The sequence below is a fragment of the Cervus canadensis genome, chromosome 22, assembly GCF_019320065.1.
Source record: "Cervus canadensis isolate Bull #8, Minnesota chromosome 22, ASM1932006v1, whole genome shotgun sequence".
Classification (NCBI taxonomy): domain Eukaryota; kingdom Metazoa; phylum Chordata; class Mammalia; order Artiodactyla; family Cervidae; genus Cervus; species Cervus canadensis.
Genome location: NC_057407.1, coordinates 51562301 through 51588992, shown reverse-complemented (window position 1 = coordinate 51588992; position 26692 = coordinate 51562301). Strand labels below are relative to the sequence as shown.

At 48.7% G+C, this 26692-nt stretch overlaps 2 protein-coding genes and 1 long non-coding RNA gene across 4 annotated transcripts in view; 2 read left to right on the top strand and 1 right to left on the bottom strand.

The window, feature by feature from the left end:
• LOC122424900 (cartilage associated protein) overlaps positions 1-10188 on the top strand; it is a 43104-nt gene extending 32916 nt beyond the window's left edge. Inside the window, exon 7 of one of the 2 annotated variants that reach the window (XM_043443164.1) lies at positions 9857-10188. In XM_043443164.1, the coding sequence (XP_043299099.1) occupies positions 9857-9883 (27 nt within the window). In that variant the 3' untranslated portion in view covers positions 9884-10188. Of the gene's footprint in view, positions 1-5523; positions 6627-9856 lie in introns of those variants that run through there. The other variant, XM_043443163.1, reaches the window with a different exon arrangement.
• A 2228-nt stretch (positions 10189-12416) lies between these two features.
• Positions 12417-26692, bottom strand: part of SUSD5 (sushi domain containing 5) — a 41970-nt gene continuing 27694 nt past the window's right edge. The window contains exon 5 of the mRNA XM_043443491.1: positions 12417-15361. Coding sequence (XP_043299426.1) covers positions 14052-15361 — 1310 coding nt within the window. The 3' untranslated portion in view covers positions 12417-14051. The remainder of the gene's footprint in view (positions 15362-26692) is intronic.
• Positions 17916-22220, top strand: LOC122425125. Its single transcript, XR_006264710.1, has 3 exons — positions 17916-18370; positions 18872-18985; positions 21746-22220. It is a non-coding gene; the product is annotated as an uncharacterized LOC122425125 (long non-coding RNA).

The following is a 26692-nucleotide window of genomic DNA, read 5'->3' as shown; positions in this document are numbered from 1 at the left end:
AAGTCTCACTCAGCTGATACCTTTACTGACGGAGACTCTGCTGGTTATGGGGCAGTCATTCTGTGTTGCTGCAGTCTAGTCACAGAAAAGCCATCATTGGGGTTAGCGTTTGGGCTTCCCAGGTGGCTCGGTGGGTAAAGAATCTGCTTGCCAGTGCAGGAGATGTAACAGATGCAGGGTCAGTCCCTGGGTTGTGAAGATCCCCTGGAGGAGGACATGGCAACCCATTACAGTCTTCTTGCCTGGAGAATCCCATGGACAAAGGAACTGGAGACTCCAGTTCGCAAAAAGTCAAGCATGACTGACCGAGCACGCTTGCAGGGGTAACATTTAGAGAGATGTGTTTGGAATAGACCATGAAATGCTTTCTAAGACAGCTGAGGACTCACCAACCTTCAGAGCTGGAAGACAGCCGAGGGCTTGTTCTCAGCTGACCCTTCACTTCATACAAGAGGAACCCCGGGGACAGGAAAGTCTGGAAGCTGCTCAGCCAGACCCAGAGCCCCGAGCCTCCATGTCTGCTCTTTCCACTGCCCCAGTTTTCAGTGAAGAACCTGTAAGTAAAATGTCATCATGAAATTTGTTTTTTGTGGACAAATTCACATGAGTTGGATGGACCACTGCCATGCATTTAGCTGCCCTGAGCCTCAGTTCTTTTGTGTAAAATGCAGCTGATAACATTGACCTTGCAGGGTTGGGAGAAGAAAATACCACTTTGGATGTGGAAGTGCTTTACAGAGTAGGAAGTGACACACATGCCTTGGGTCTTGGGTTGGGTTCTCTGGAGGCAGATCCTGGGATAAGATCACAAGGATGCTGAAAAGGAAGGAACACAGGCCAGACACAAGCTGGCTTGGCCGCTGTGGTTTAAGAAGTAGAGAAAAGTATATTCAGGAAAAGGGGGATGGATTGGGTTCCTGGTTATCTAAAGGCAAACTACTATTGAGATGTTGGTGTTTATGCTTCCAGTTTTTTCCATATATTTCCAATATGTTAATATATTCACCATAAACTTGATGGTAGTTATATATCAGGGCTTTTCCATTTACCATTGCTATGAGCAGTTTCCCTTGTTACATTTTTCTAGAACAGAAAAATGGTATGTGAGATACTACTCACATACCATACAATTTTCCTTTCTAAACTGTACCATTCAATGGCTCTTAGTGTATTCATAAAGTTGTACATTCATCCTACTATCAGATTTGAGAACATTTTCCTCACCCAAGTGAAAGCCGAACCCTCTTAGTCGTCACTTTACATTCCTTCCCCTCTGTCCACACAGCCTGTGCCCCCAGCCTCTGGCAACCACTGACCTCCTTCCTGTCTCTGAATTTGCCTGTTCTGGACGTTTCCTATGAGTGGAATCAAATGGATTTTGGTTTCTATGATTGGCTCCTTTCACTGAGGATAATATTTTCCAAGTTTAGCTGTGTTATAACATGCATCACATTAGATGAAAAAGATCCTTTTTCATTGCTGAATAATATTTTACTGTATGGACATGCCACGTGGTGTTTATTCCTTGACTGATGGACGTTTGGGTCATTTCCAGTCTTTGGCTACTTTGAATAATGGTACTGTGTACATTTGTGTACACATTTTTGTTTGGGTAAAAATTTTAGATTCTCTTATACTTAAGAGTGGAATGGCTGGGTCCCATGGTAACTCTGCGTGCATCTTGTTAAGGAACTGCCAGGCTGTTTTCCAAAGTGGCTGAACCATTTTGCATTTCCCACCAGCAATGTAGGAAAGTTCTAATCTGCTTCATCTTAATCAACATTTGTAGCATCTTTCTTTGTGTGTGTGTGTGTGTGTGTCTTTTTTTTTTAGTTGTGAAGTAGGTGTGAAGTGGTACCTCATTGCGGTTGTCATTTGCATTTCCCTATTGACTAATGATGTTGAGCATCTTTTCGCATGCTTGCTAGCCATTTGTATATTTCTTTGGAGAAGTGTTGATTCTATTCAAACCCTTTGCCCACTTTTTTTTAACAGAGGAGTGTTTTTGTTTTCCTTTGTCCATTTTCAAATTGGGCTATTTGTCTTTTCATTGTTGAGTTGTGAGAGGTCTTTATATATTCTGGTTCTAAAGCCCCCTGTCAGATACATTAATCGCAAACATTTTCTCTCAATCTGTTGGTTATCTTTTCACTTTACTCTTGAAGCTCAAATATTTTAGATTTTGATGAAATCCAACTTACCAATTTTTTTCTTGTTACTTGTGTTTTGGCGTCATAGCTAAGAAGCTCATCCAAGATCACTAAAGTATACTCTATTTTTTTTCCTAAAGTTTTTATATTTTTAACTTTCATTTTGATCTATAATCTATTTTTTGTTAATTTTGCATATGATATGAGGCAGTGGCCCAGTTTCCTTCTTTTGCGTGTGGAAATGCTGTTGTCCCAGCACTGTTTGTTGAAAAGACTCTCCCTATTCAGTTGTCTGGGTACCTTCATAGGAAAATCAATTGACGTTAAATGTGAAGATTCATTTCTGGACTCTCCATTCCATCCCGTTGATCTAGATTTCTCTCCTTATGCTGGTACTGCACTGTTCTGTTTTTAATGTTTGTTTAAAACGTAACACATTTATTTATGTGTGTATTCTAAATTTTATTTATTTAATTTTGGCTGCACTGAGTCTGTTGCTGTGTGTGGGCTTTCTCTAGTTGCAGCAAGCGGGGCTACTCCAGTTGCGGTGAACAGGCTTCCCTTGTTGCGGAGCGTGGGCTCGAGGCTTGGCTTCAGGAGTTGTGGGGCACAGGCTTAGTTGCTCTGCAGCATGTGGGGTCTTCCTGGACCAGGAATCAAACCCTTCTCTGCCGCATTAGCAGGCAGATTCTTAACCACTGGCCCACCAGGGAAGTTCGGTACTGCACAGATTTAAATGCTATAGCTTTGTATTACATTTGACATTGGATAATGCGAGTCTTCCAACTTCATTTTCTTTTTCCAGATTGTTTTGGCTGTTCTGGGTCCCTTACATTTCCATGTGTGATATGGGGTCACTTTGCCAATTTCTGCAAAAGCAGCTTGGATTTTGATAGGAATTGTGCTGAATCTGAAAATTGTTTTGGGTACTGTTGACATCTTAACAATATCAAATATTCTGATCTATGAACATGGGATAGCTTTCTCTTTATTTAGGTCTTCTTTAACTTCCTTTGAGGAGCTTCTCTGGTAGCTAAGGTGGTAAAGAATCTGCCTGCAGTGCAGGAGACCCGGGTTTGATCTCTGAGTTGGGAAGTTTCCCTGGAGAAGGAAATGGCAATCCACTCCAGGATTCTTGCCTGGAAAATAGCTTCCTTCAATAATGTTTTCTCATTCTGGGTTCTGTTGCAAATGGAAGTGAAGTGAAAGTTGCTCAGTCGTGGTCGACTCTCTGTGACCCCATGGACTATACAGTCTATGGAATTCTCCAGGCCAGAATACTGGAGTGGGTAGTCATTCCCTTCTCCGGGGGATCTTCCAAACCCAGGAATCGAATCCAGGTCTCCTGCATTGCAGGCGGATTCTTTACTGTCTGAGCCACCAGGGAAGCCCTGTTGCAAATGGAACTGTTTCCCTTTTTGTTTTTAATTTTCTAGTTGTGTCTTGCTGGTATATAGACATACTATTGGTTTTTGTGTACTGATAGTGTAATCTTGCAAACTTATTGAACTTGTTTATCAGTTCTAATCTTTTTTGGGTGTGTGTGTATTCCTCAGGAGTTTCTGTGCGTAAGATCATGTTTATCTGTGAGTAGACATAGAAAAATCACAAGTGTTAGAACAAGCAGAGCCCCTTTATGAGACAATAAAGCTCTTTCATGTCACAGATGAGGAAGCAAACTCAGAAAGGTAGCATGACTTACTGAAAATCACACAGCTGCCTAGTAATCATCTGGTGAACTGACCAGGCTTCTTCTAGGCTTCACAGTTCCTAGGATTCTTGAACTTGATACTCTCAAGATAACAGGGCTCCACTGAAGATCCCAGAGTAATTAGGTTATTAATAAAGGCTTTAGGATTGTGAAATAATTTCTATATCAAATGATGACAAGTCATAATTTGAAGTAAACTGTAACTAACACAATGAAATTCTTAGTTAAGCCTTAAAAATTTCAAAGGACCAAATGCTGCCTAGAAACAAAGCATCAGTACAGTCTTCTGATATTTGTGGTATTGTTCTTCATAGCTTTCTGAAATGTGTGTAAGAACACCTGGAAGTTTGAACACTGGTTAAAAATTTTGCGGTAGCCCTGTTACCATTTCAGAAAGTTTATAAAGCAAGCTGCAACAGATGTTTCAGGTTTCAGGTTCAGATAGTTGTTTGCTCTGGAAAAGTCTAAAAGACGTTAACTTTTAAAAACTGCACAGCATTACAGTTGAGAGTTAAGTTTTGTTGGGGGCAAAATGAGGACTATAACCTGGGTGACATCATTTCAGATAGCTCTGAGAAACCGCTCTAACGAAGCAAGGGGGACGGTCAGTATAAGTGTGATTGTGGTGAAGTGGGAATACTTGCAATCAAGCACATATTTTTCACAGAAGCTTTCTGCTAGTCTTTAGTCACCATGGAGGATTTTAGTGCTTTTCTAGAAATGAAGAGATATAAGAATTGGCCTCATAAAATTGGCTCATAAAATCCTAAGTATCTGAAGCCCTGGTCTGCCAGTGGTTCATTTCTGCTCTCTGCCCTGAACTCCTTTCAGGGAGTGTTGAAGGTCAGTAGTTGTAGCAGCACCTGATTTAATCCTTGTAGTGGTAGATGGCAAGTGCCCACGGTGAGTGCCCATTTGTAGTTGACAAAGAAATAGATTAGAATTTGCTGGAGTGACTGACTGAGGGAGCGCTCTTGTGGAAGGAGCTGAGAGGCAAAGGAGGAGCTAGGCAGATCAGCCTGGGCTGACCCCAGGGCAGGGGAGCTTGACCTTGTTGGTGAGTCACTCTTTCTCTGCAGTAAAGGGCTTGGGTGGGGGGTGGTCAAGTGCGTTGTGGGAGAGAAACCAATGCAAAGAAGATCAGAAAGTGCGTGGCGGCTTCAGCTGCAGTAGCAGTAACACGTGTCCACACAGTCAGCCATCCTTCCTCTAGCAGGTTTTCTGAGACCTGTGTGGGCCAGGCTCTGGGGAAGAACCTGCGCCCAGGTGCTTGTCCCTGGAAAAGCTCATGGTCTGGTAATCAAGGCAGAAGCGGCACAGACAGAAGGTCTCCCTGTGGGGTAACTGCTGATGGGAGGGGGGTAGGGGGGAGAGAGGGATGCACAGAAAAGGGGGCGCTAAGCAGGATCTTGCAGAAGGTGCTGGGCCCCCCACTTCATACGCCGTCTGTGGGGGTCTCAGAGCACCTGAAGCCAAGTTCACATGATGTGGAAGCCACGTCTCCCCCAGAAGAAGTCAGATCCTCTGGGCCCGAGGGCAGCAGGGAAAAGGCTGCTCCAGTCCCGGGGGCGGGTGGCAGCGGCCTCTTGGAAACAGTCTCTGTTCACCAACACTTTGAAGGCCAGGTAGCCGCCTCACGGAGGTGTCTCGTTGCCCTTGCAGGGAGAAGTCCTGGAATACGTGGATGACCTGCTGGAGTTGGAGGAGACCAGCTAGCCCCAGAAGCCAGAGAGCCGTCCCTTGCACGTTCAGAAAACACTATTCTTTGTCTTCCTTTTCCTAATAGTTCAAGCTGTTGATACCTCAGCACCTTCTCTTCACTCTGTGAAGTGAAAGGGAAGCCCCCGTCTCTCACTCCAGCTAACAAGGGGTGAGCCTGCATTCCCTGTGCCCACAGCTGCCTCTCCCACCTTTCACACCTGCCCCTCTATCTTCATACCTGCCTCCCCGTCTTCATTCCCACCTCCCCATGATCACACCTGCCTCTCCATCTTCACTCCCACCTCCCCATGATCACACCTGCCTCTCCATCTTCACTCCCACCTCCCCATGATCACACCTGCCTCCCCGTCTGCACACCTGCCTTCTCCACTTTTATAACTGCCTTTCTCACCATTTCAGTTAGAAGGACAGTTTTCCATGGATTTCCCCCCCCCCCAGAAAATCAGTATTATTTTTTAAATAAGAAAAGCACCCCTAAAAGATGGTAATTATAAAAATCTCCTCTGGCCTTTCTGCTTTCTCCCATTTTGGTGTCCTTTCCCCCCATCCCCTGATCCAGCAAAGATGGTGAGGACAAAGGCTAAGCTTCTCTTCGTAATGGTCTGCACACCATCTGACCTGCATCATTGCTGGCACCCGTTGAAAAAGGAGTCGGGGCAACAGCGTTGAGAACAGACATGTGACTTTTGCCTGATACTTTCACGTGTCCGAAGTCTTCCGATGGCCAGTCGATCCCCTTTGAGGACAGTGCACAGCCGTTAGTCTCAGAGTTGGAAATGGAAGGAAGGAGAGGGAATCTAGTTTCATTCACTCGTCGACAGATATTTACTGAGCACCTACTACGTGCTAGGCCTTGATCTGGGCACTGGAGACACTGCACAGCAAAACAGAAAGAAAAAATAAAAGACACCCTGTCCTCATAGAGACTACATTCTACAGGGAAAGACAGACAACAGGTAACCAAGAATAAATACATACAAGGCCTCGGAGGGTGATCATTGCTATGGAGAAAAATAAAGCCGTGAGGGATAAGGAAGCTTGGAGATGAGGCTGCAGGGTTGTTTGTTTGGTTTTTAATTTTTTGGTGGTGCCGTATGTGGGATCTTAGCCCCCTCCACCAGGGATCACACCCCTGGCATTGGAAATGTGGCGTCTTAACCAGTGAACCCCCAGGGAAGTCCCAAGACTGCAGTGTTTTGTTTTGAATTAATGTATTTTTTTAATTGGAGGATAATTTCTTTACAACATTGTGGTGGTGCCATCCATCGATATGAATCACCGACGGGGGCACACATGTCCTCCCATCCTGAACCTCCCTCCCGCCTCCCTCCCCACCCCATCCCTCTGGGTCGTCCCAGAGAGCCAGCTTTTAGTGCCCTGCTGGGGTTTTTAAATAGGGTGGTCGGGGAAGCCGTCACCGAGAACGTGACAGAGCAGAGACCCGGGGAGGTGGGTCTCAGGACAGAACCTTCCAGGCAGGGCGGGCAGCGTGTGCGGCCTGGGACAGCCCAGAGCCCAGGGGAGGTGTGGGCACGGGGCAGAGTGGAAGGCGGTGTAAGCGTGTGGCTGGGAGGGGATGGCTCAGCCTTGACAGACAGTGTAAGTGAGGCCCTGGGCGTCTGCCCTGAGTGGCGCGGGAGCCGTGGAGCAGAGCAGAGCCTGGGCCCCCTGGCATTTTACAGGGAGCTTGCCGGCTGCCACACCATGAGAAACTTGGGAGCACTCAGGGGACAGTCGGGAATGTCAGTCGGGGATGGCCACAGAGATCCAGGCAGGGGATGAAGGCGCGACCCCGGGCATAGCGGGGGGGTGGTGAGAAGTGGTCCTGTCATGGATTTGGAAGCAGGGCCAGTCACAGTTGCTGACAGGTTGACCGTCGAGCATTAGAGAAAAGAGAGGGGCTGGTGGTGACCTGGAGGTTCGGGGCCTGACGCACGGGAAGGATTGGGTTGCCATTGACTGAGATGGGAGGTGGGTGGTTGGTGAGTCAGGCATTCAGTGCCCGCAGCCTTCTGAGGCTGGGATGCCGGGCTCAGGCTGCAAATATGATTTGAGAGTTTTCTCAAGTCGGGTGGTTGGCAGAGCCTGAGTCAGGGATCCAGTGGGGAGGGGTCCCAGCGTGGGACTATAAAGCAGAGTGGGGGGCCTCAGGCATGGACACCCTTCCCCAGGATCCCATCAGGGGAGGCTCTGGGCCCATGGACGCTTGACTGTCCTCGAAGCTCCAGGCTTCAGCTCTCTGCAGCTGCGTGAGGACAGGCAAGGAGGCTTGACTCTTGACTCTCTCCACTTCTCTGTTCCTCCAGGGCCTCCCTCTGGTCCTCCTCGGATTCTGGGGGTGAGGATGTCTCCACAGGGTTTCCTGATGTGGGCAGAGGTTTGGGTTCACTATCTGAAAGTCACTCAGTCATGTCCAACTCTTTTGTGACCCCATGGATTATAGCCCGCCAGACTCCTCTGTCCATGGAATTCTGCAGGCAAGAATACTGTAATGGGTAGCCATTCCCTTCTCCACGGGATCTTCCCGACCCAGGGATTGAACCCAGGTCTCCCGCATTGCAGGCGGTATCTGAGGTTGGCGTCTTTCCCCTGGGGGCTGAAAGCCCCTCCCACCCTCATCCTAGGGACTGTCCCCTGGGGACAGTGGGATCAATACTGTCAGCCCTTTGCTTTGATTGAAGACTGTGGAACCAAGTTACTAAGTTTTTATTTCAAAAGAAACCAAACCAATTTTTTGAAAAAAAAGAAAAATGTGGGCCAATTCTTCCAAACGTAACATGAAAGCCCAGCTGCACTCAGCGACCTCAGCCCAGTACCTCCCTGAGTGGGTTTTCTTGGAAGAGCCTAGAAAAATCCTGGATTGAGACCTCGTGGGCTCAGCATTCGTCTGGCCAGCCATTTGGGGTGGGGGGGTGGGGGAAGAAGCACATTTGTAAGCTGTGTGGGAGTTTCCAGACCAAGGCTAAGATGTCTGGCTTGCCCTCTGACCCACCTGCACTCAGCCCAATGGGTAGCAGTTAGGTCTCTGCCCACGGAGGCTGCCCACCGTGGGGCATGGAGTCTGTCCAGCCCCAAGGCCTTTCAGGCAGCCCAGGCAAGGACCCCCCCTGGGGAGGGTCTAAAGACACCCCCTGCACCCATGTTAATGTTCAGATTTCTGGTTAGCAGGGAAGGACGGGGGGTGGCGGGGGGGAGGTTTGGGTGTACACAAAGAATTAAAAGCAACTAATGGAAATGTTGCACATACCAGCGTATTCAGCCCAGTAATGTCTTTCTGAGTTTGAGGCTTTCTAATTACTGCCACCAACCTGTCAGGCTCACCTCTGGGGTCCAGAACCACTGAGGCCGTCACCCACAGAGGCCGCCTTAGGAAATGTTGCTTTTAGGAGTCCTTACTAAGGGAATTTTAAGAGTACAAAAATTTTATTGAACCAAACTCAGCAGCAAACAGAAAATGATTTGTTCGATTGTCAGTGGGAAAGGGTTTATTATGACTGCCGGTGGAATCAACAGTGGCCCGTTTCTGCCAACATGGATGGAAATACCGTTTTTAAGTTTTAATGTGAGCTGTAAACTTAAGCTACTTCGGTTTGAAAAAAAAAAATTCAATACTTAAACTGTGGGGAGAAGGTGGACTGGAGCCAGAGAAAACATTCTCATTTAATAGTGTTTGCACATGGAACGGCAACACAGTTTGTAGCGAGGCTCCGAGAAAAACCCACAACTAATCCTTCATCGCAGCTGTCCCAACTCTTGACCATCTGCCATCCCCCAAACAGCGACTTCTTTTTTCTGGGGACTCCAGGCTTGAATGACCTAGTGTGGAGAGTTTAAACTATATACAAGGAGAGGGAGGGGGGTGGGAAGGGAAGGGACCTTAAGCAAGCCTCGGCCAAAGGTTTTGTGCAAGGACTTCCTGTGCCCGCTGCCTCGTCCCTGGGGCATCTCCTTGAGGGGGATGCCACCAGGAAAACCCAGCTTCGTCCTCACTGACCCTCTCCTACCCAGAAACTCGAGTCAGGAGCGGCCATGGCCTGCACTGTTGCAGCATCTTCCCCTCAGACTCAAGAACCAACCCCCACACTCTACCTCCCAGATCTGGCTTGGGTATCTTGTTGAGTGAGTGAGTTGGCTGGCTATCTCCTTGGAGCTGATAGAGTAAGATGATGGTGCCTCCTTTTGCAAGAAAGAGTGGGCGGAAATGAAGCAATTTCTTTTTTCTTGTCTGTTTATTTTTCATTGATTTTTTAAAAACCTTTTTTGTTTTGTACAGGGGTGCAGTCGGTTAACAGTATCGTGACAGTTTCAGATGAACAGTGAAGGGACCCAGCCATACGTGCACATGTATCCATTCTCCCCAAAACTCCCCTCCTACCCAGGCTGCCACACTGACGCGGTTTCTCAGTCGTACCCACAGATCCAAGGTGGCCCGCTGTAGAGTCCTGGTCTGCAGGCCACGCTGAAACGTCACCGATGTCTTTCCCACCTCCCTCCTGGGATTAGGGCAGTGGGTATGGTCTCACTCTTTGGAAAATTTGAACTTGCAAAATGGTTGGAAACAAAGCTTTTTTAAAAGAAATCACATTAAATGTTTTCCTTTGCTTACTCTTGACCTATTTTTCTTTCTCTGTCCAGTGGTGGGACTGTCCTGACTGCACCCAGTCCTTCTAGGACACGTGTTGTGTGGTGTTTGGTTTGTTTGTGTTTATTTTTGCCACACTGACCTGCTTGTGGGATCTTAGGGTCTTAGTTCCCCCACCAGGGATCGAAACTCTGCCCTTGGCAACAGAAGTGCAGAGTCCTAACCTCTGGCCCCCCTGGGAATTTCTAGGACGTGTCTCATGAGCTGTTTTCTCAGGTCTGTGAGGTTTCTGACGTGCATCTCCTGAAGCAGAGTCCTCACCCCAAAGACTGTTGACTGACAGAGAGGGGGGTGGTCCTTACCTGCCTGGATCCTGCAGGAGATGCAGGCGCATTCCTTCCGCCAAGTAAGGCTCTCTTTCGGCTACCTGGGATCCCACGAAGGGATAACATTGGGAATCTGGGGCTTGCTTTGTATCCGATGAGCTGGTCCCTTGCTGCCAAGGTCTGAGAAGTAACCAAGTATTTACTGTTTCAAACAAGGACCAATCCAGGCATGACAGCCGACAGCTGCTGTGCTCCATGCCTGTCACCCAAGGACAAGCGGGCAGAAAGAGAAGTGTAGAAGGAGGCAGGGGGGAAGAGTAAGAAGCCAGTTAGGGCAAAAGCAGACTCTGCACAGAGAACTCACACATCAGCTACTGGAAGAGGAGGGGGAGGACAGGGGGATTCTGTTGATGTCAGCCCAAGAATTCCAGAGGGTACAGTGGAAAAGTTTGGGTCGAGCAGGAATGGGGGGAGTAGGAATTAAGAGTTTATCCGTCGGTGGACGTCTTAGGTCCAGATCACTTTTTTTAAAGTTATTATTAGTAAATATTTTTAAGTTTCTGGTTTTGCTGTGTCTTCGCTGCTGCACACGGGCTTTGTCTAGTTGCAGCAAGTCCTCATTGCGGTGTGTGGGCTTCTCTTGTTCCTGAGCATGGACTCTAGAATGTGCGGGCTTCAGTAGTTGTGGTGCAGGGGCTTAAGTTGTTCCGGGGCATGTGGGATCTTCCTGGACCAGGAATTGAACCCATTTGTCTCCCGCCATTGGCAGGCAGATTCTTATCCACTGGACCCCTGGATAAGTCCAGGTCCAGATCTCTTGAAGCAAAGCCTTGTGCGAGTGATGGAGTGCTCTCAGGAGAAGGGGCACAGGAAGGAGCTGGTCACTGGAGGCCAGCCTCTGCCTGATCTCACGGGAGCTCTCCCACCTGGTGGCAAGGAGGCCGACCTTCCGTGTGACCATGTCCATTAGTCACTGGCTGCTCGCAGGCTGCCCAGCCGGTGGGAGTGGGGAGTGGGGGGCGGCTGACTCCTGGGTGAGGGAACTCCCATTAGGCCGAGGACAGTTCTCTGGATGAGAAGGGTATGAGTATGCTCCAGAGCACAGGTTTAATTGCCTCGTGGCATGTGGGATCTTCCCAAACCAGGAATCACACCCATGTCCCCTGCACTGGCAGGCAGATTCTTAACCACTGGGCCACCAGGGAAGTCCCGGATTCTGCATTTCTAACAAGCTCCTAAGTGGTGTCTGTACTGCTGGCCTGGGAACCACACTTTGAGTAGCAAGATCCTGGGCTTTTTGTTGTAGTGAGAAGCATGGTGTCTGGTTGGTGTTAGGAAGATGGAAGAGGGGGTAGGAGCTCAGCAGATGCCCTAAAATCCTGCTGCAGGAAGTCATGTGGCTGAGAATTGGGCTTAGAAAGGCTGGTCTTAGATCCAGCAAGTATTAAGACATTACTTTCAAGATTACTAGAGAATCCTTTTTTAAAAAAAAAAATTTATTGTGAGAACTGAAGAACTGATGCTTTTGAACTGTGGTGTTGGAGAAGACTTTTGAGAGTCCCTTGAACTGCAAGGAGATCAAACCAGTCAGTAAAGGAAATCAGTCCCGAATATTCATCAGAAGAACTGAAGCTGAAGCTGAAGCTCCAGTCCTTTGGCCACCTGATGCAAAGAGCTGACTCACTGGAAAAGACTGATGCTGGGAAAGATTGAGGGCAGGAGGAGAGGGAGACAGAGGATGAGATGGTTGCATGGCATCAATGACTCAATGGACATGAATTTGAGCAAACTCTGGGAGATAGTGAAGAACAGGGAAGTCTAGCATACTGCAGTTCATGGGGTTGCAAAGAGTCAGACTCGACTTAGCAACTGAACAACAACAACAATTGTGATATAACCCAGATATAAAATACACTAAGTAACTATTTGGGGAAATAATTATTTATTTTAAATATCTCAGAAGCTTCGTGTTAATGGATCCTCGCCCATCCCCCACCCCCCAATTTTCGTGAACATTGAACATTTAGCAACCTCAAAACATGCATAATGATATACAATTGAAGTTTACACTGTTTTAATCATTCCCTTTCTACGTGCGTTTTTACATTAATTTAGATGACACCAAATCAATAAATGGGCTTCCCAGATGGCTCAGCAGTCAAGAATCCAGCTACCAACGCAGGAGCCCCAGGAGATGCAGGTTTAGATCCCTGGGTTGGGAAGATCCCCAGGAGGAGGAAATGGCAACCCACTCCAAGATTCTCACCAGGAGAATCCCATGGACAGAGGAGCCTAGTGGGCTGTGGCCCACGTGGTCGCAAAGAGTCGGACATGACTGAGCATGCACACACACAGCTGGGCCCCACCCCTAGGGCCTCCCATTCATCCAGGGTGGAATCAGAGGCCTTGCATCTCCAGCAAGTTCCCAGGTGATATCTATGCCGCTGGTCTGAGGACTGCCGTCTCAAGTGAGACGGGCCGAGTCACCATAAGATGCCTGGGACACCGTGAACTGGATGCTCACCAGCCGGGGGAGCCCGTGATGCACTCAGGCTGTTTCCAGACAGCTCACAGTCATCACAACAGGGTAAAGACTAGGCCGGCACGGATCACTTCATATTCCTTTGTAATTCCTCTGCTTCTCCATCAAGTAGGTACCCGTGCTTGATATCCTAGTCCTTGGCCCTCTTTAAACATTTTTTCCCTCCTAGGTTAGTCTTTCTTCCTGGCGTTCAGAGAAATGGTTAATCCTGAGAGAGGAAGCCGAGGACTGAGTTTTGTTAGTCCTGGCAAAAACTCTAAGACATTCCTAGGCACAGACTGGTCAAGGACAACCAGGCCACTGCTTCTGAGAGGAAACGGTGCTTACCGGTACAAAGCTAACCTTGTTTGAAAAAAAAAGACGGATTCACAGGACAGAGGGAACAGGGTGGATGTGTGTCCCGCCCTCCTCCCCTCCTTGCAACAAATGTCAGTTGTAAATTCTTTCCAATTGCAACAAACAATTTTGAAAAAAAATCTCAGAGCTTCTAGACTATGTCCTGGATCTTGGCTCATTTGCCCTCAGCAACATCGCAACATTAAAAGGAAATAACTCATTGTTTTTCTTCCCTCCTCCACTCCCGACAATTAAATACCTGATCCAAAATAACGCTGCTCTCAAATACTCTGTCACGCCTATTTCGAAAATTTCAGGTTGCAGACTCGTTTCTTTCTTTAAAAAAAAGAAGAAGAAGAAGACAATAGTAGGATGAAGAGGTGAATTTTGACCTCCGGCTGGAATTAGGGCCAAAGCACAGGTCTGGGGTTAGGGGGACAGGGCCCAGGACAGGTGGTCCAGGGACTGCTGACGTGTGATGACCCCGCCCAAGCCTCCCTGCCCGGCCAGGTGCTTCCAGACCCACTTCTCAGCGTAGAAAGCAAAGACCTGAGAGAAGGAAGAGCAGCCCACTCCCCTGTTTGATGCGCTAGTGAAATGTCAGCGGTTCTCACTGTGATGTGTCACCGTTTATTTTCCTCCCAAGGGGGCTTCGGGGGAGCCCCCCCCAGCTCCAAGGCGGCTAGACCTTCTCCATCTCAATCTGTTGATGGTAGTGCCGAGCCTGGCGCTGGCCAACATTCAGCTTGTACACGGAGCTCTTGTGCTGGCATCTTCGGTAACCCCACACGGCCCCCACGCCGGCCAGGAAGAGCAGCAGGCACAGAACTGTGACGATCGTGGCAATGATGGGGCCTCTGCCGAGGCTGGGACACTTGCCCCCAGCGCAAGGCTCCAAGGTTGGGAGAAGCTCCTCGCTTGCACCCGGGTTGGGGACTTCCTGCCCCAGGAAGTCCTCCGACAGCAGGTACGGGAAGGTATCCTGGACGGCAGGGGCAGTGGTCTCTGGTGGGGTCTGGGTGGCCGCCACGACAGTTGAGGGAGTAAGGTTGGGTGTCTTCTGGACGGCGGTTGTCTCGGTCTCCAGGGTAGAGCTGGTGAGTTCATAGGGCGGGGTGGATGTGGGAGGCTTCTCTGTGGCATATCTCCAGGGGACGGTTGACTGGTTTCCCGTCAAGTCACCAGCCCCTTTGCCGGGACCCTCAGTGTCAGACACATTCATGGGTCCGAGGGCCAAAGCTTCTCCATCTATCGTTTGAGAGGGAAGAAGTGAAGTCACGTCCTCACTGGGAGCGAGGGTGGTGCTCCTGGACTGCTTCCCTTCTGCAAGGGCAGGCTGGCTGGACGTCACCAGGATGCTTTCTTCCAGCCCTACTGATCCATCCCCTTTGTCCTCCTCTTCCTCATCTCCCTCCTCTCCCGCCTCCGTCTGCCTCCAGGCCCCATCAGTCACAGGGTAGCCGTCTAACCAGGACGCATCGCTGCTGCTCACCATTGCGTCCCCGGCCCTGCTGTCATTCCTGCCCCCAGAGGGCCCCGAGGGGCCATCGGTGCTGTGGTAGGTGACCCTGCTTTCCGGCTCCCCTGGGGCCAACGTGCTGCCCCTGTGGTGGTCTCCAGCAGGAAGGTGCTTTTTGGCGTCATCATCCATCTCCTTTTCCCACTCGGGCTTGTGGAAGGTCCCAGCAGGAGACCAGAGCATGTCCTTCCCGCTGCCTTGGGATCCCGGGAGCTCCGTGGGGACAGGGCTCCCAGCGCCCAGCAGGCCTGTGGTTGGCACAAAGGCTGTATCCTGGGCTCTGTCTTCCCTTGCCATAGAGGTCTTCCTAGGCATAGAGACCAGACGGTCCTGTTTTGGAGCCTCCTCAGAAGGTTCTTCCTGACTCCTGTCCTCCTCTGCCTCTGTGCGGGAGTCCTCCATGAGCTCTCTGAATGACACAGATCTATCATCAGGAAAATTATCTTCATAGTCAATATGTACCTCTGCCTCATCTGGAAGGAAAGAGGGAAAAGCTTCATGAGGTCCAAGGCACAGAGCCAGCATGGAACACCAAAAAGGAATAAAAAGCACAGGGGCTAGAACAAATGGAATGAAACTGTTATTCTTAGATGCTATGACTGTATCACAGATAAACCCAAAGAACCTACATACAAACTGTTACAATTAACAGATGAGTTTATCAAGGACACTGGTTCTACAGGCAACATAAAACACCAACTGTGTCTCGATATACCAGCAATAAACAGAAAAAAAATTTAAAAGATACTGTTTCCCATAGCATGTGTGTGCTCAGTCCTTTAGCCATGTCTGACTCTGCGACCCCATGGACTGTAGCCCACCAGGCTCCTCTGTCCATGGAATTTTCCAGGCAAGAATATTGGAGTGGGTTGCCATTGTCCACTCCAGGGGATCATCTCCAGCATTAGCAGGCAGATTCTTTCCCATTGTGCCACCTGGGAAGCCCAACTGTCATTGCATAACCACCCCCCCAAATTCCTAGGAATAAATCTAACAAAAGATGTGTAAGATCTGTACATGGAATGGTACAAGGTATTTCTGAGCAAAATTAAAAGATGACTTAAGTAGTAAAGGGCTATCCCACGTTAGCATAATGGAAGTTTAATTGTTAAGCTGTCAATCTGCCCAAATTAATCATTTGAAAAGACCCTGATGCTGGGAAAGATTGAGGGCGGGAGGAGAAGGGGACGACAGAGGATGAGATGGTTGGATGGCATCACCGACTCAATGGACATGGGTTTGGGCAGACCCCAGGAGTTGGTGATGGACAGGGAGGCCTGGCGTGCTGTGGTTCATGGGGTCGCAAAGAGTTGGACACAACTGAGCGACTGAACTGAACTGAATAAAAATCTCAGACATTGACAAGCTGATGCTAAAATTTATGGAAATGCAAAGGGCCAAGAAGAGACAAGGGAAAAAGAAGAGAAATGCTGTAGCAGGTATGCTACAAGATTTTAAGATTTACTGTAAAGCTGGAGTACTTTCAAAGACTGTGTTTGGTACTGGCACAAAGATAGACAATCAAGTTACATTAACTTTAAGAACTTCTGTTTGTCCAAAGCCACCATGAAGAGCATTCAAATGCACGCCACAGATTTGAAGATAACTGCAGCACATATAACCTCTGGAGGGTTCCAGAAGTTATAAAGACCTCCTACAAATCAATAATAAATAGGTAGACAAATGGTAGATACGTTGGCAAGATATTTGAATCAGCATATCACAGAAAAGGTATTGGGACTTCCCTGGTGGTCCAGTGGTTAAGACTCCAAATTTCCACTACAGGGGGCACAGGTTTGTTCCCTGGTTGAAGAACTAAGATCCTACATGCCATGCAGCACAGCTTAAAAAAAAAAATCTAATAGTCATTATACACATGTGAAGATGCTTAACCTCATTAGTAACAGAGAAGTGCTAATCACAGCCAGAGTGGATTCCATTATCTAGCACCAGAATGGCTAAAATTAAACAGACCGACAGTCTCCAGTGTTAACAAGGATATGAAAGTGGAAAGTGAAAGTCATTGAGTCGTGTCTGACTCCTTGGGACCCTATGGACTAAACAGTTCATGAAATTCTACAGGCCAGAATCCTGGAGTGGGTAGTCTTTCCCTTCTCCAGGGGATCTTCCCAACCCAGGGATAGAACCCAGGTCTCCTGCATTGCAGGCGGATTCTTTACCAGCTGAGCCACAAGGGAAACCCAAGAATACTGGAGTGGGTAGCCTGTCCCTTTTCCAGTGGATGTGACATACAGCAGTTCTCCTCCTACGTCTGTGTGTACACGGGGGCCAAAAGACATGTGCAAGCATGTTCATAATAACCAGAAGCTGGATATGCTGCAAATGGCCACTAACTGCAGAAATGACCCACTCATTGAAGCACACACGATGTGGACTCTCACCGCCATGAAATCCTGCACAAGAGCAATTCTCCTGGGGGCCCTGGCAGCATTCCACTTCTTGACCTCTGTGGTGGCTAACTTGCTGTATTTTTTGATCATTTATTAACCTGTTATCTTATGATTTGGATGTATGGTTTTTCAAACTTTTTAATTGAATGAAAGACTCCTTAAATTCTATAGTGCTCTATAATGTTCAACAGTTTCACACACGAGTCCATAAAATTCCATAATAAAGCTTTCCTTTTTTATCCCCTCTCCCCACTGGTAACCATTCATTTCCCATATCTGTGAGCTGGCTTTTTTTTTTTTTGCCATGCTGCACGGCATGTGAGGTCTTAGTTCTCCAATCAGGGATTGAACCTGTGTCCCTTGCAGTGGAAGTGCACGGTCTTAACCACTGGACCGCCAAGGAAGTTCCAGACAGCTTCTATTTTATTTTATTCACTAGTTCGTTTTTAGATTTCACATAGGTGATATAATTGTATGTTTAACTAAATATGTATCTTTTAAAACACTCATTTGCCCATTCATTTTACTTTTCCTTATTATATTTGTTATGGTGATCCACGATTTTTTCTAAGGTTTCTTTATTTTTTGGTTATGGTGGGTCTTCGTCTCTGCATGAGGGCTTTCTCTGGCTGCAGAGAGCAGGGCCTAGTCTGTAGTTGCGGTGCACAGGCTTGTCATTGTGGTGGCTTCTCTTGTTGCAGAACACGGGCTCCAGGCATGCAGGCTTCAGTAGTTGCAGTTAGCAGCTCTAGAGCAGAGGCACAGTAGTTGTGGGACACGGGCTTAGTTGCTCCACCGCACGTGGGATCCTCCCAGGTCAGGGATTGAACCAGTGTTCCAGGCATTGCAAGGGGGACTCTTAACCACCGTACCACCAGGGAAGCACGATTCGTGATCTTTGATGTTAACTACTACAACTCGATGAAGGCTATTTTGTAGACACCGAAACCCCCACCAGGTGGAAGAAGTTAACTACATGAAGACCAGACTGTAGCATGACATGAGGCGCCACAATTCTGAGAACTGGCCTCAAAGAGATGGGAGCCAAGCAACCCTGGAAATGAAGATTAAGTAAGTAAGCAAAGTTGCTCAGTCGTGTCCGACTCTTTGCGACCCCATGGACTGTAGCCCACCAGGCTCCTCTGTCCATGGGATTTTCCAGGCAAGAATACTGGAGTGGGTTGCCATTTCCTTCTCCAGGGGATCTTCCCGACCCAGGGATCAAACCCGGCTCTCCATTGCAGACAGACGCTTGTACCGTCTGAGCCACCAGGGAAGCCCCTAGGAAATGCAGATTAACAGTACTTAAAACAATCAAGACTCCTAGCTGACTGTGCTGTTTCTGCAGATCGCTCCCTCCTTCTGCCTATGTGCCTCTCAAACTCCCCTTTAAAAGCTCTTGCCACCCCCCTCCCCCCCAAAAAAAAGGCTCTTGCCCACTGGTTGTCGGTGGTGGGGGGAGGGGGAAGGAGTCAGCCTTTGGACAACACCCTACCCCTAGTTGCCGGCCTCCAAAATAAAGCAAACTTACCTTCCCACCAACCTTTTCTTTACTGGCTTTGGCGCTGCCAGCACCTGAACCCACTTTAGATAACAGATTTGGTGCCCGCCTGTGGCTGCACTCTCGCGATGTCTGGCTCCCCGGGTTTTCCGCGAGCAGAGCTGCCGCCATGATGACGCTACGAGGTGAGTTCGAGGAGTCGCTGCTCATGGTTCACTGGCCCCGGGAGTGGGCTTGGGGGACGTTCCTAGTAGCTGCCGAAAACCATTTGTTTTGGGGGTCCTTCCTGTTTCTCCCCTGCTCCGCACTGGGTGTCATCAGCCAGGGCATTAGTTGGTTCATGACAGTAGCAAAGAATGGTGAACAACCTCTGAGTCCTAGTACTGGACATAATCAATCTACGCTAAATTCCTTTTCCCACTAACCCACCCTATGAGCTTAAGTCAAAAGGCACCTCGAAAATAGGCAGGAAAGGAGCCTAGTGTATGATGTTAGAGCTGGGGATTTGAGGTGCGATGGTTGGATGGCATCATCGACTCAATGGACACGAATTGGAGCAAACTCCGGGAGATTGTGAAGGACAGGGAAGCCTGACATGCCGCAGTCCATGGGGTCGCAAGGAGTGGGACACGACTTAGCAACTGAACTACAACAATAAGCCCCTTCCTGCCTGGTGGGCCTGCCTTGACCTGGACCCTTGTGGTCACTCTGAGCTGTGTGTGTATCTATCTGTCCATCTGGAGCTTCTGCCCTCGGGGCTCTCTGGGTCTAGAGCATCCCTGGACAGCAGCCTGCGGCTCAGAGCCAAGCCCTTCCTGTCTGCCCAGGTTCTCATGTCAAGGTCTGGCTCAGAAACAGCCTCTCATTATGTCACATTCTCAGCCACACCAAAACCTCAAGTGAAGACACAGACACCAACTGTTTACAAAGAGTCTACTCATGACAAAGTATCCCAAGGCTGTTTTTCCCCTCCTGAGTAACGGTAAAGTTTGTTACTCACTGCATGTCAACCCCAAATTACATTCTGCCATCACGATGGGGAACACCAGCTCTTTGCCTGTCGAGGTGCTATTTCTCTCGCCTCTCTCTGCTTTCCAGTCTGAGCTCTCCGGAGCCATCCCGCAACTGTGCCCCCCTCCCCTTGCCCCACCCTCCCTTCCCCCACGCTCCCCTGAAACCTGGCCTGCACAATGCCCAGCCTTCTGGTTTAGACCAACGGGTCCAGGAAATGTAAACTTCATGGGCTCTCTTGGGAAAAATCAAATCCCTCGCTATGTGTTTATAATTAACTGTTACTTTAGGAAAACACAAGACAACAGATCAACAGGAATCAGGGGTAAAAAGGGGCACCCAGGCCGTGCCTTTATCCAGGCCAGGAGTGTACAAGCCGGAGCCCAGAATGCTGGGCTCTCCAAGTGCTGCCACATTTCATGCTTTTTCATGTTGTTGCGTTTCTGGAAGCCCACACATGCCTTCTTTTTTCCCCTCTGGTCTTGGCTACACAGCCTTTAAAAATAGTAATTTTGAAAAAAGGCAACCAGACAAGCCAGAAATAACCACTGGTTCAATGAACTTCTGAACAAATATGGCAATATTGACAAGGAAATTCTAAATTCAGTTCAGTCTCTGGCTTTTATTCTATGAAGGAAGTCTAGAAGATGGAGAAAAACAGAAATTGAAGTTAATTTAAGAAAACAAAAGAAGGGCTTCAGAAATGAGAGAAAATAGCAAAGAAACTTGGTGAGAGAACAGCTCATTTGCAAAGCAAGCCCTGCTCTGCCCTCATGCTTTGAGAGGCCCCAGAGAAGCACATGGACGTGACACAGATGCCGGAATGAGACATGCCTGGTTTTACATCTTGGCTCTGCTTCTTTCTGGCTGGCTGACATAGGAAGTTACCGAGCCTCTCTGTCCCTCAGTTGTCCCATCTGTCAGTTGGAGGTGGCTGTTTCTGCTCAGATTTGTGAAGATGAGCTAGGATAAAGCATATAAAACTCCTCTATCAGAAAGGAGCATGAGGAGGCTTGGGGAAGATGGAAATATTCTGTAATTTGGTTCTGCTGGTGGTTTCCCTTATTTAGCTAGGCCGGGTCTGAGTGGCAGCATGTGGGTTGTTTTTTTTTTTGTTTTTTTGTTTTGGGCTGCATCAGTCTTAGTTGCAGCATGTGGGATCTAGTTCCCTGACCACGGCTCAAACCCAGGCCCCCTACCTTGGGAGCATGGTACCTTAGCCACTGAACCACCAGGACTTTTATATTTTAAATGGGTACTATTTCTTATATGCAAATTAAGCTTCAAGAGAGTTGTCAAAAAACAGAACAAAAACAAAAGACAACTCCCAAGACAGAGAGAACACGGAACAGGTTTGGCATTGTTTACGACAGGTCTTTTCTCAGTGCCCTGAGGGGGAACAAGTCTTGTAGCCACAGCTGCAGCAGACCAGGGAAGGAAGCGAGAACCGCTGTCTATCTGTTGTGGGACTCAGGTGGTGGGGCTGGCAGACTGAGGTCAAGCGTGGGGTCGCTCACTTTCCTGATAGCACAGACCAGAATGCACAGACAGAACCATGGAGCTTGGGGTGGAAGATCGCAAAGGCTTTTCAGAGCCTGTCTTAGATATCCTTTAATAGGGCAAGTTTTAGAGGAGAAGTGAAGTGTTAGTAAGTTGTTTGCACTCTTTGTGACCCCATGGACTGTATGTAGCCCACTCCTCTCCTCCTTGCATAGGATTCTCCAGGCAAGAATACTGGAGTGGGTTGCCTTTCCCTTCTCCAGGGGATCTGCCCGATCCAGAGATTGAACCTTGGTCTTCTGCATTGCAGGCGGATTCTTTACTGTCTGAGTCACCAGTAAGCCACCTTTAAAGGAGAAACATGGGGTAAATCAGAGAGCAAGGGTCTATGAGTCTCTCCCATCCTGAGGTGTTTATTCTGTGCTACTCTGCAGAGGCCACGGGACCACAGGGTGCTGAGTCAGGAGACGGCAGGGGCCACCAGGAGAACCACAGGGCAGAGGTATCAGAGGCAACGAGTGGCCGGGACAGCAGATAGGGAGCAGTCAGTGTGCCCTGGGAACTGCACGTGGCCCTGGGATCATGTGGCCAGGGGCAGCCACTGGGAGTGGTGGGAGGTCATAGACTGTCCCTAGGGTTCAAGTGGCCAGAGATGGATATGGCCTTGAAGACTGTATGGGACTTGGTATAATAAAAAGCCCAAAGGAAACCCAACATAACATGGAAATCTGCACACACAGGTAAAGGACTTTACTATGAGGAGGACAATAACCAATTATGGTCAGAGACCGAGCATGTAGCATTGAGAACACTCGGCTTCCCTGGTGGCTCAGATGGTAAAGAATCTGCCTGCAGTGCAGGAGACCCGGATTCAATCCCTGGGTTGGGAAGATCCCCTGGAGAAGAGAATGGCAACCCGCCCCAGTATTCTTGCCTGCAGAATTCCATGGACAGAGGAGCCTGGTAGGCCACCGTCCCTGGGGTCACAAAGAGTCAGACACAACTGAGCGACTAACACGGAGAACATTAGAGAGGTATGGCAGATGTTTAGTCTGCCCAACTGGGAATGGAAACCAAGAAAAAGATGTGTGGATTCAGAGCGAAGGGAGAACAAAATGGCCAGACCCAACCCTGGACTCTAGGACCCAAAACTAGAGAAATACCAACACACAGAAGGGGAAAAATGGCAGTTAAGCCCCCACCCTTCAGGCTGACGGTCAACGCTGAAGTCCCTGTGCTTCAGTGAGAGACCATCACCACTTAATGTCACAGTGAACGGACAACCTGGGTGGTTGGTGTGTGGCTGAGGCGCCCTCCTGCACCAGCCGCTGTCTGACCCCTCTGGATGCATGTGCCCCTGTGCATTCACGCCTGCTCACCATTTGGTTCAGTTCAGTCGTGTCCGACTCTTTGTGACTACATGGACCTCAGCAGGCGGGCTTCCCTGACCATCACCAACTCCCAGAGCTTGCTCAGATGCATGTCCATTGAGCCGGTGACCACCATTACAAAGTTTAAATTTCATCACGCTCATTCAAGCAGTCCCCATGTTACTAGTGGATTTAAAAAACGTTTTTTTGCACATCTGCTCTACTGAACTGATGCTTTAATAAGCAACAGCTGCCCTTCCTCTAGAGCACTGCCCTTGGAGGAATGGGAGCCTTAATTACAAGCCATCTGATGCCTGCAGTTCAGGAGACCTGGGTTCAATTCCCTGGGTCAGGAAGATCCTCTGGAGAAAGGAATGGCAACCCACCCCAGTATTCTTGCCTGGAGAATTCCATGGGCAGAGGAGCCTGGCAGGCTAGTGCATGGGGTAGCACAGAGTTGGACACGACTGAGTGAGTAGCACTTTCATTTTGCCCTCCATGTACAGCAGCCTGCAGCCAATGACAGACTAGAACAGAGGAACTCAGGCCGGTCCCCTTGCTTCCAAGTGGGACCAACCCTGTGGTGCAGTTCATGCTCCCTAGCTCCCCAAGGGATCAGGCAAAGCAAGAATCCCCTGAGACTGCATCCTTAACTCCTCCCCACTCACCTTGCCTGCCTCCCTTACTCCCCCTCAACAAGCCATCTACATGTGAATAGACTCTGCTTTTAGAGAATCTAAATCAAGTCTTCAACAAGCCCAAACAATGACAAATTTGAGTGAAACAGTCTTCATAGTAGCCCGGGGTCTCCAAGCCCCTGGAATCTCTTGAGACCAAAGTCTTCGGAGCTCCAAGTTCTTTTAACACTTGACCTCCAACGCTCCTAAGCCTTGAGGCTGTCTGGATCTGGAGAGGCTGTGAGGGGAATAAAGGGTAGGAGCCTCTGGAGCAGGTTCTGCCAGAGGGCGTGGAGCGGGCTCCAGCAGCTCACAGGGAACGGAAGGAAATGCTCTGTGGTGGGGGCTCTGATGTGTAGGGAGGGGTGGTGGCCGAGCCCAGAGCAGAGGTGACACGTGCTCCCTGGGGATGTGAGACAGCAGGGCCACAGGTCTGGAGGGCCTGGGAGCCACACATTAGCAGGTCACCAGCTGATTGCCCACGGGGTCTCCCTTGAGTCATAAAGCCACACGGGCCATGCCTTTCTGGAAGGATCAGCTGCTGTCTCCAGAATCTGAGATACCTGCTGGTGGCGACTACTTTCTCACCCAAGTATTAGACAGCTAGAGTCACTGCCTGCCTTAGACTGTCTGTCGTACAGGGGGCTAGAGTCAATAACACACAGGGAAAAAAGGCCAGCATCACACCAATCTTTACATCCTTCAGTGAGGGGCCCGATACCCTCCTCCATCAGCGCAACAGTGAAAGGGAAAGACGGACCCTTCACGCTGCTGTTCAGTCGCTCAGTCCTGTCGAGCTCTTTGCAACCCCACGGACTGCAACACACCAGGCTCCCCTGTCCTTCACCATCTCCCAGAGCTCGCTCAAACTCACGTCCATTGAGTCGGGGATGCCATCCAACCATCCCATTCTCTGTTGCCCCCTTCTCTTCCTGCCCTCAATCTTTCCCAGCGTCAGGGTCTTTTCCAGTGAGTCAGCTCTTTGCGACAGGTGGTCAAAAGATTGGCGCTTCACTGACTCCACTGGGCTCAGACCATATCACAGGTCCTGTTCTGAGTGACGTACTTCCCATCTCAGAATAACAGCAGCAAGCAGGCAGACAAGACAAAACAAGCTCGCCTCCTCTCTGGGCACCTGATCCTCCTCCAGCTCCACCCTTTGCGCCCCACCCCCACCCACGTCCTCCTGGGGAACAGCCGTAGTTGTCTGCCTTGGCTCTCTTCCTCCCTCCAGCTTGCTCCAGTGCTGCCTATTCCATGCCTCAGATACACGCTGAAAACACGAGGCTTCCAGAATCTTCTTCTGCTTTGAAGCCAATGTACACTTTTTAGCTTCCATGGACTGGATCTGTACATCCTTTGAGCACTTCTTCCACCTGGGAACATATACTTCCTTTAAAATTTCACCTCCTGTGAAACCTCATTTTCCAGCTTTCCCTTTTACCTCATCATCTATGGCTTTTCTGTCTCTTCCAAGGCACTCAGTTTACTAGTTACCTTTAGGGTTGGGACAGTTTTGCTCAATCTTGATTACACAGTAGCTCGGACCCTGCCAGATGAAGGGAGCGGGAGAGAGTGAATGAATGAATGGCCGGTCAGTCGTACAAGGCAGGTTGTTGTTCAAACTCAGACACGTCCAACTCCAAATTCCAGTTTGGTCCACCCTCCCCAAGATGACTCCTCTCCGATTTGAAAAAGTTCCTTAATCAAAAAAAGTTCATTAGAAAAATGAACATGTAGAGGTGGAGTCGAATGTCTGGTGACAATGTCCTTGTAACACACTTACAGTGACACAGATACTGAAAACTGTAACGGTCTGTGTGTTCAGCCAAGTGTAGAAATCAAAATTCCTGACCAGCAACTGAAAGCTCCAACAACTCTGCGGTGAGAAAATAAACACCATTTCAGACACACAAGACCTGCATTTAGTTCTCCTTCTGCTGGGGCCAGTAAACAGCCCATTTGAGTGGTGGGTGTGGCTCGTGGGATGATGCAGCGTCAGAAATGCAGCCAGCTCACTCACACCTCGGGGTGAGTTCGGGTCTGCTTTGAGGGGACACACCCCACAAACAGGAAGTCAGGTCTTCAGCCTGACTTTTCTCAGACAGGTGAATCCATTAAGACTGGTGGAGTTCCTGCCTGCCGCAAGACCCAGCAACAAAGGAAAGTGCTGGGAAATGGCTCAAACTGTGTTTCAAGGACTTGTCCCAGTCTGTCACTTTGTTACGAGTATGTGACAAGCAAGTAGGAAGTTTTTAGAAATTTTTGTAACAATTTGATGGGGGAATTTTATGTCTATTTTTATTTATATTTAGAGTATCTTTGCTTTAGCTTTATGCTAATTCATTTTTATTGCACTTTACCAAAAACTGTCAGTCTATAATAAAGAAAAAACAAAAATTTGCTTAAAAATTGCACACAGAAAAAAAAATTTTAAGTTACGCACAGAGTCTGAGACAACAACAACAAAATCTCAGTATTCATCAAAAAACACTCCAAGGGGAGAAACATAAGCCACAGAGTGAGAGAAAATTTTAACACATAAAGTTTTATGTAAAGAAGAAATTCTACATTATATGTGTGTGTGTGCTAGTCTCTCAGCCATGTCTAACTCTTAGGTGTAGCCCGCCAGGCTCCTCTCTGTCCGTGGGATTCTCCAGACAAGAATCCTGGAGTGGGTTGCCATGCCCTATTCCAGGGGATCTTCCCTACCCAGGGATTGAACCCAGGGGCTCCTGCATTGTAGGCAGATTCTTTACCATCTGAGCCACCAGGAAGACGCCTAATCAAGTCAATCAGAGAAATGGGCAAACATGTTGGACAGAAATTCTACCGAGGAAACACTGATTATGTCCCATTAGCATGTGATAAGTGCTTGGGCGGAGAAATGCATCTGACAGAGGCAGTCAGCAGCTTAGCAGAAAGGTAAAAAGTCTCAGGGTCCTGAAGCTTGGTGAGGATGCTGAAGCAGAACTCTTCCACACAGCTGGTGGGAGAGGAAAATGGTCAAAACCCTTTAGAAAACTCTCTGGCAGCGTCCACAGAAGCTGGACACTCACCTATCCCATGGGCAGCGACGCCTCTCCCAAAAACCAACAGAAAGGTGTTCAGCTGTGAAATGAATGATGTATATGGGAAAGATCATGGCTGCGTAAGGCTTATGAGGATCAGAAAATGAGAACAAGGCAAATGACCACTCTCAGAAGCCATGGGCGGTGTGTTCACACTATGGAGAGTGAACTGCAATGAACACAACAAACCACAGCTCAGGCCACAGCACAGGTGAAGCCCACAGAGAGGACAGCACCCTAGCCTCATCACGGTCCTACCGCAT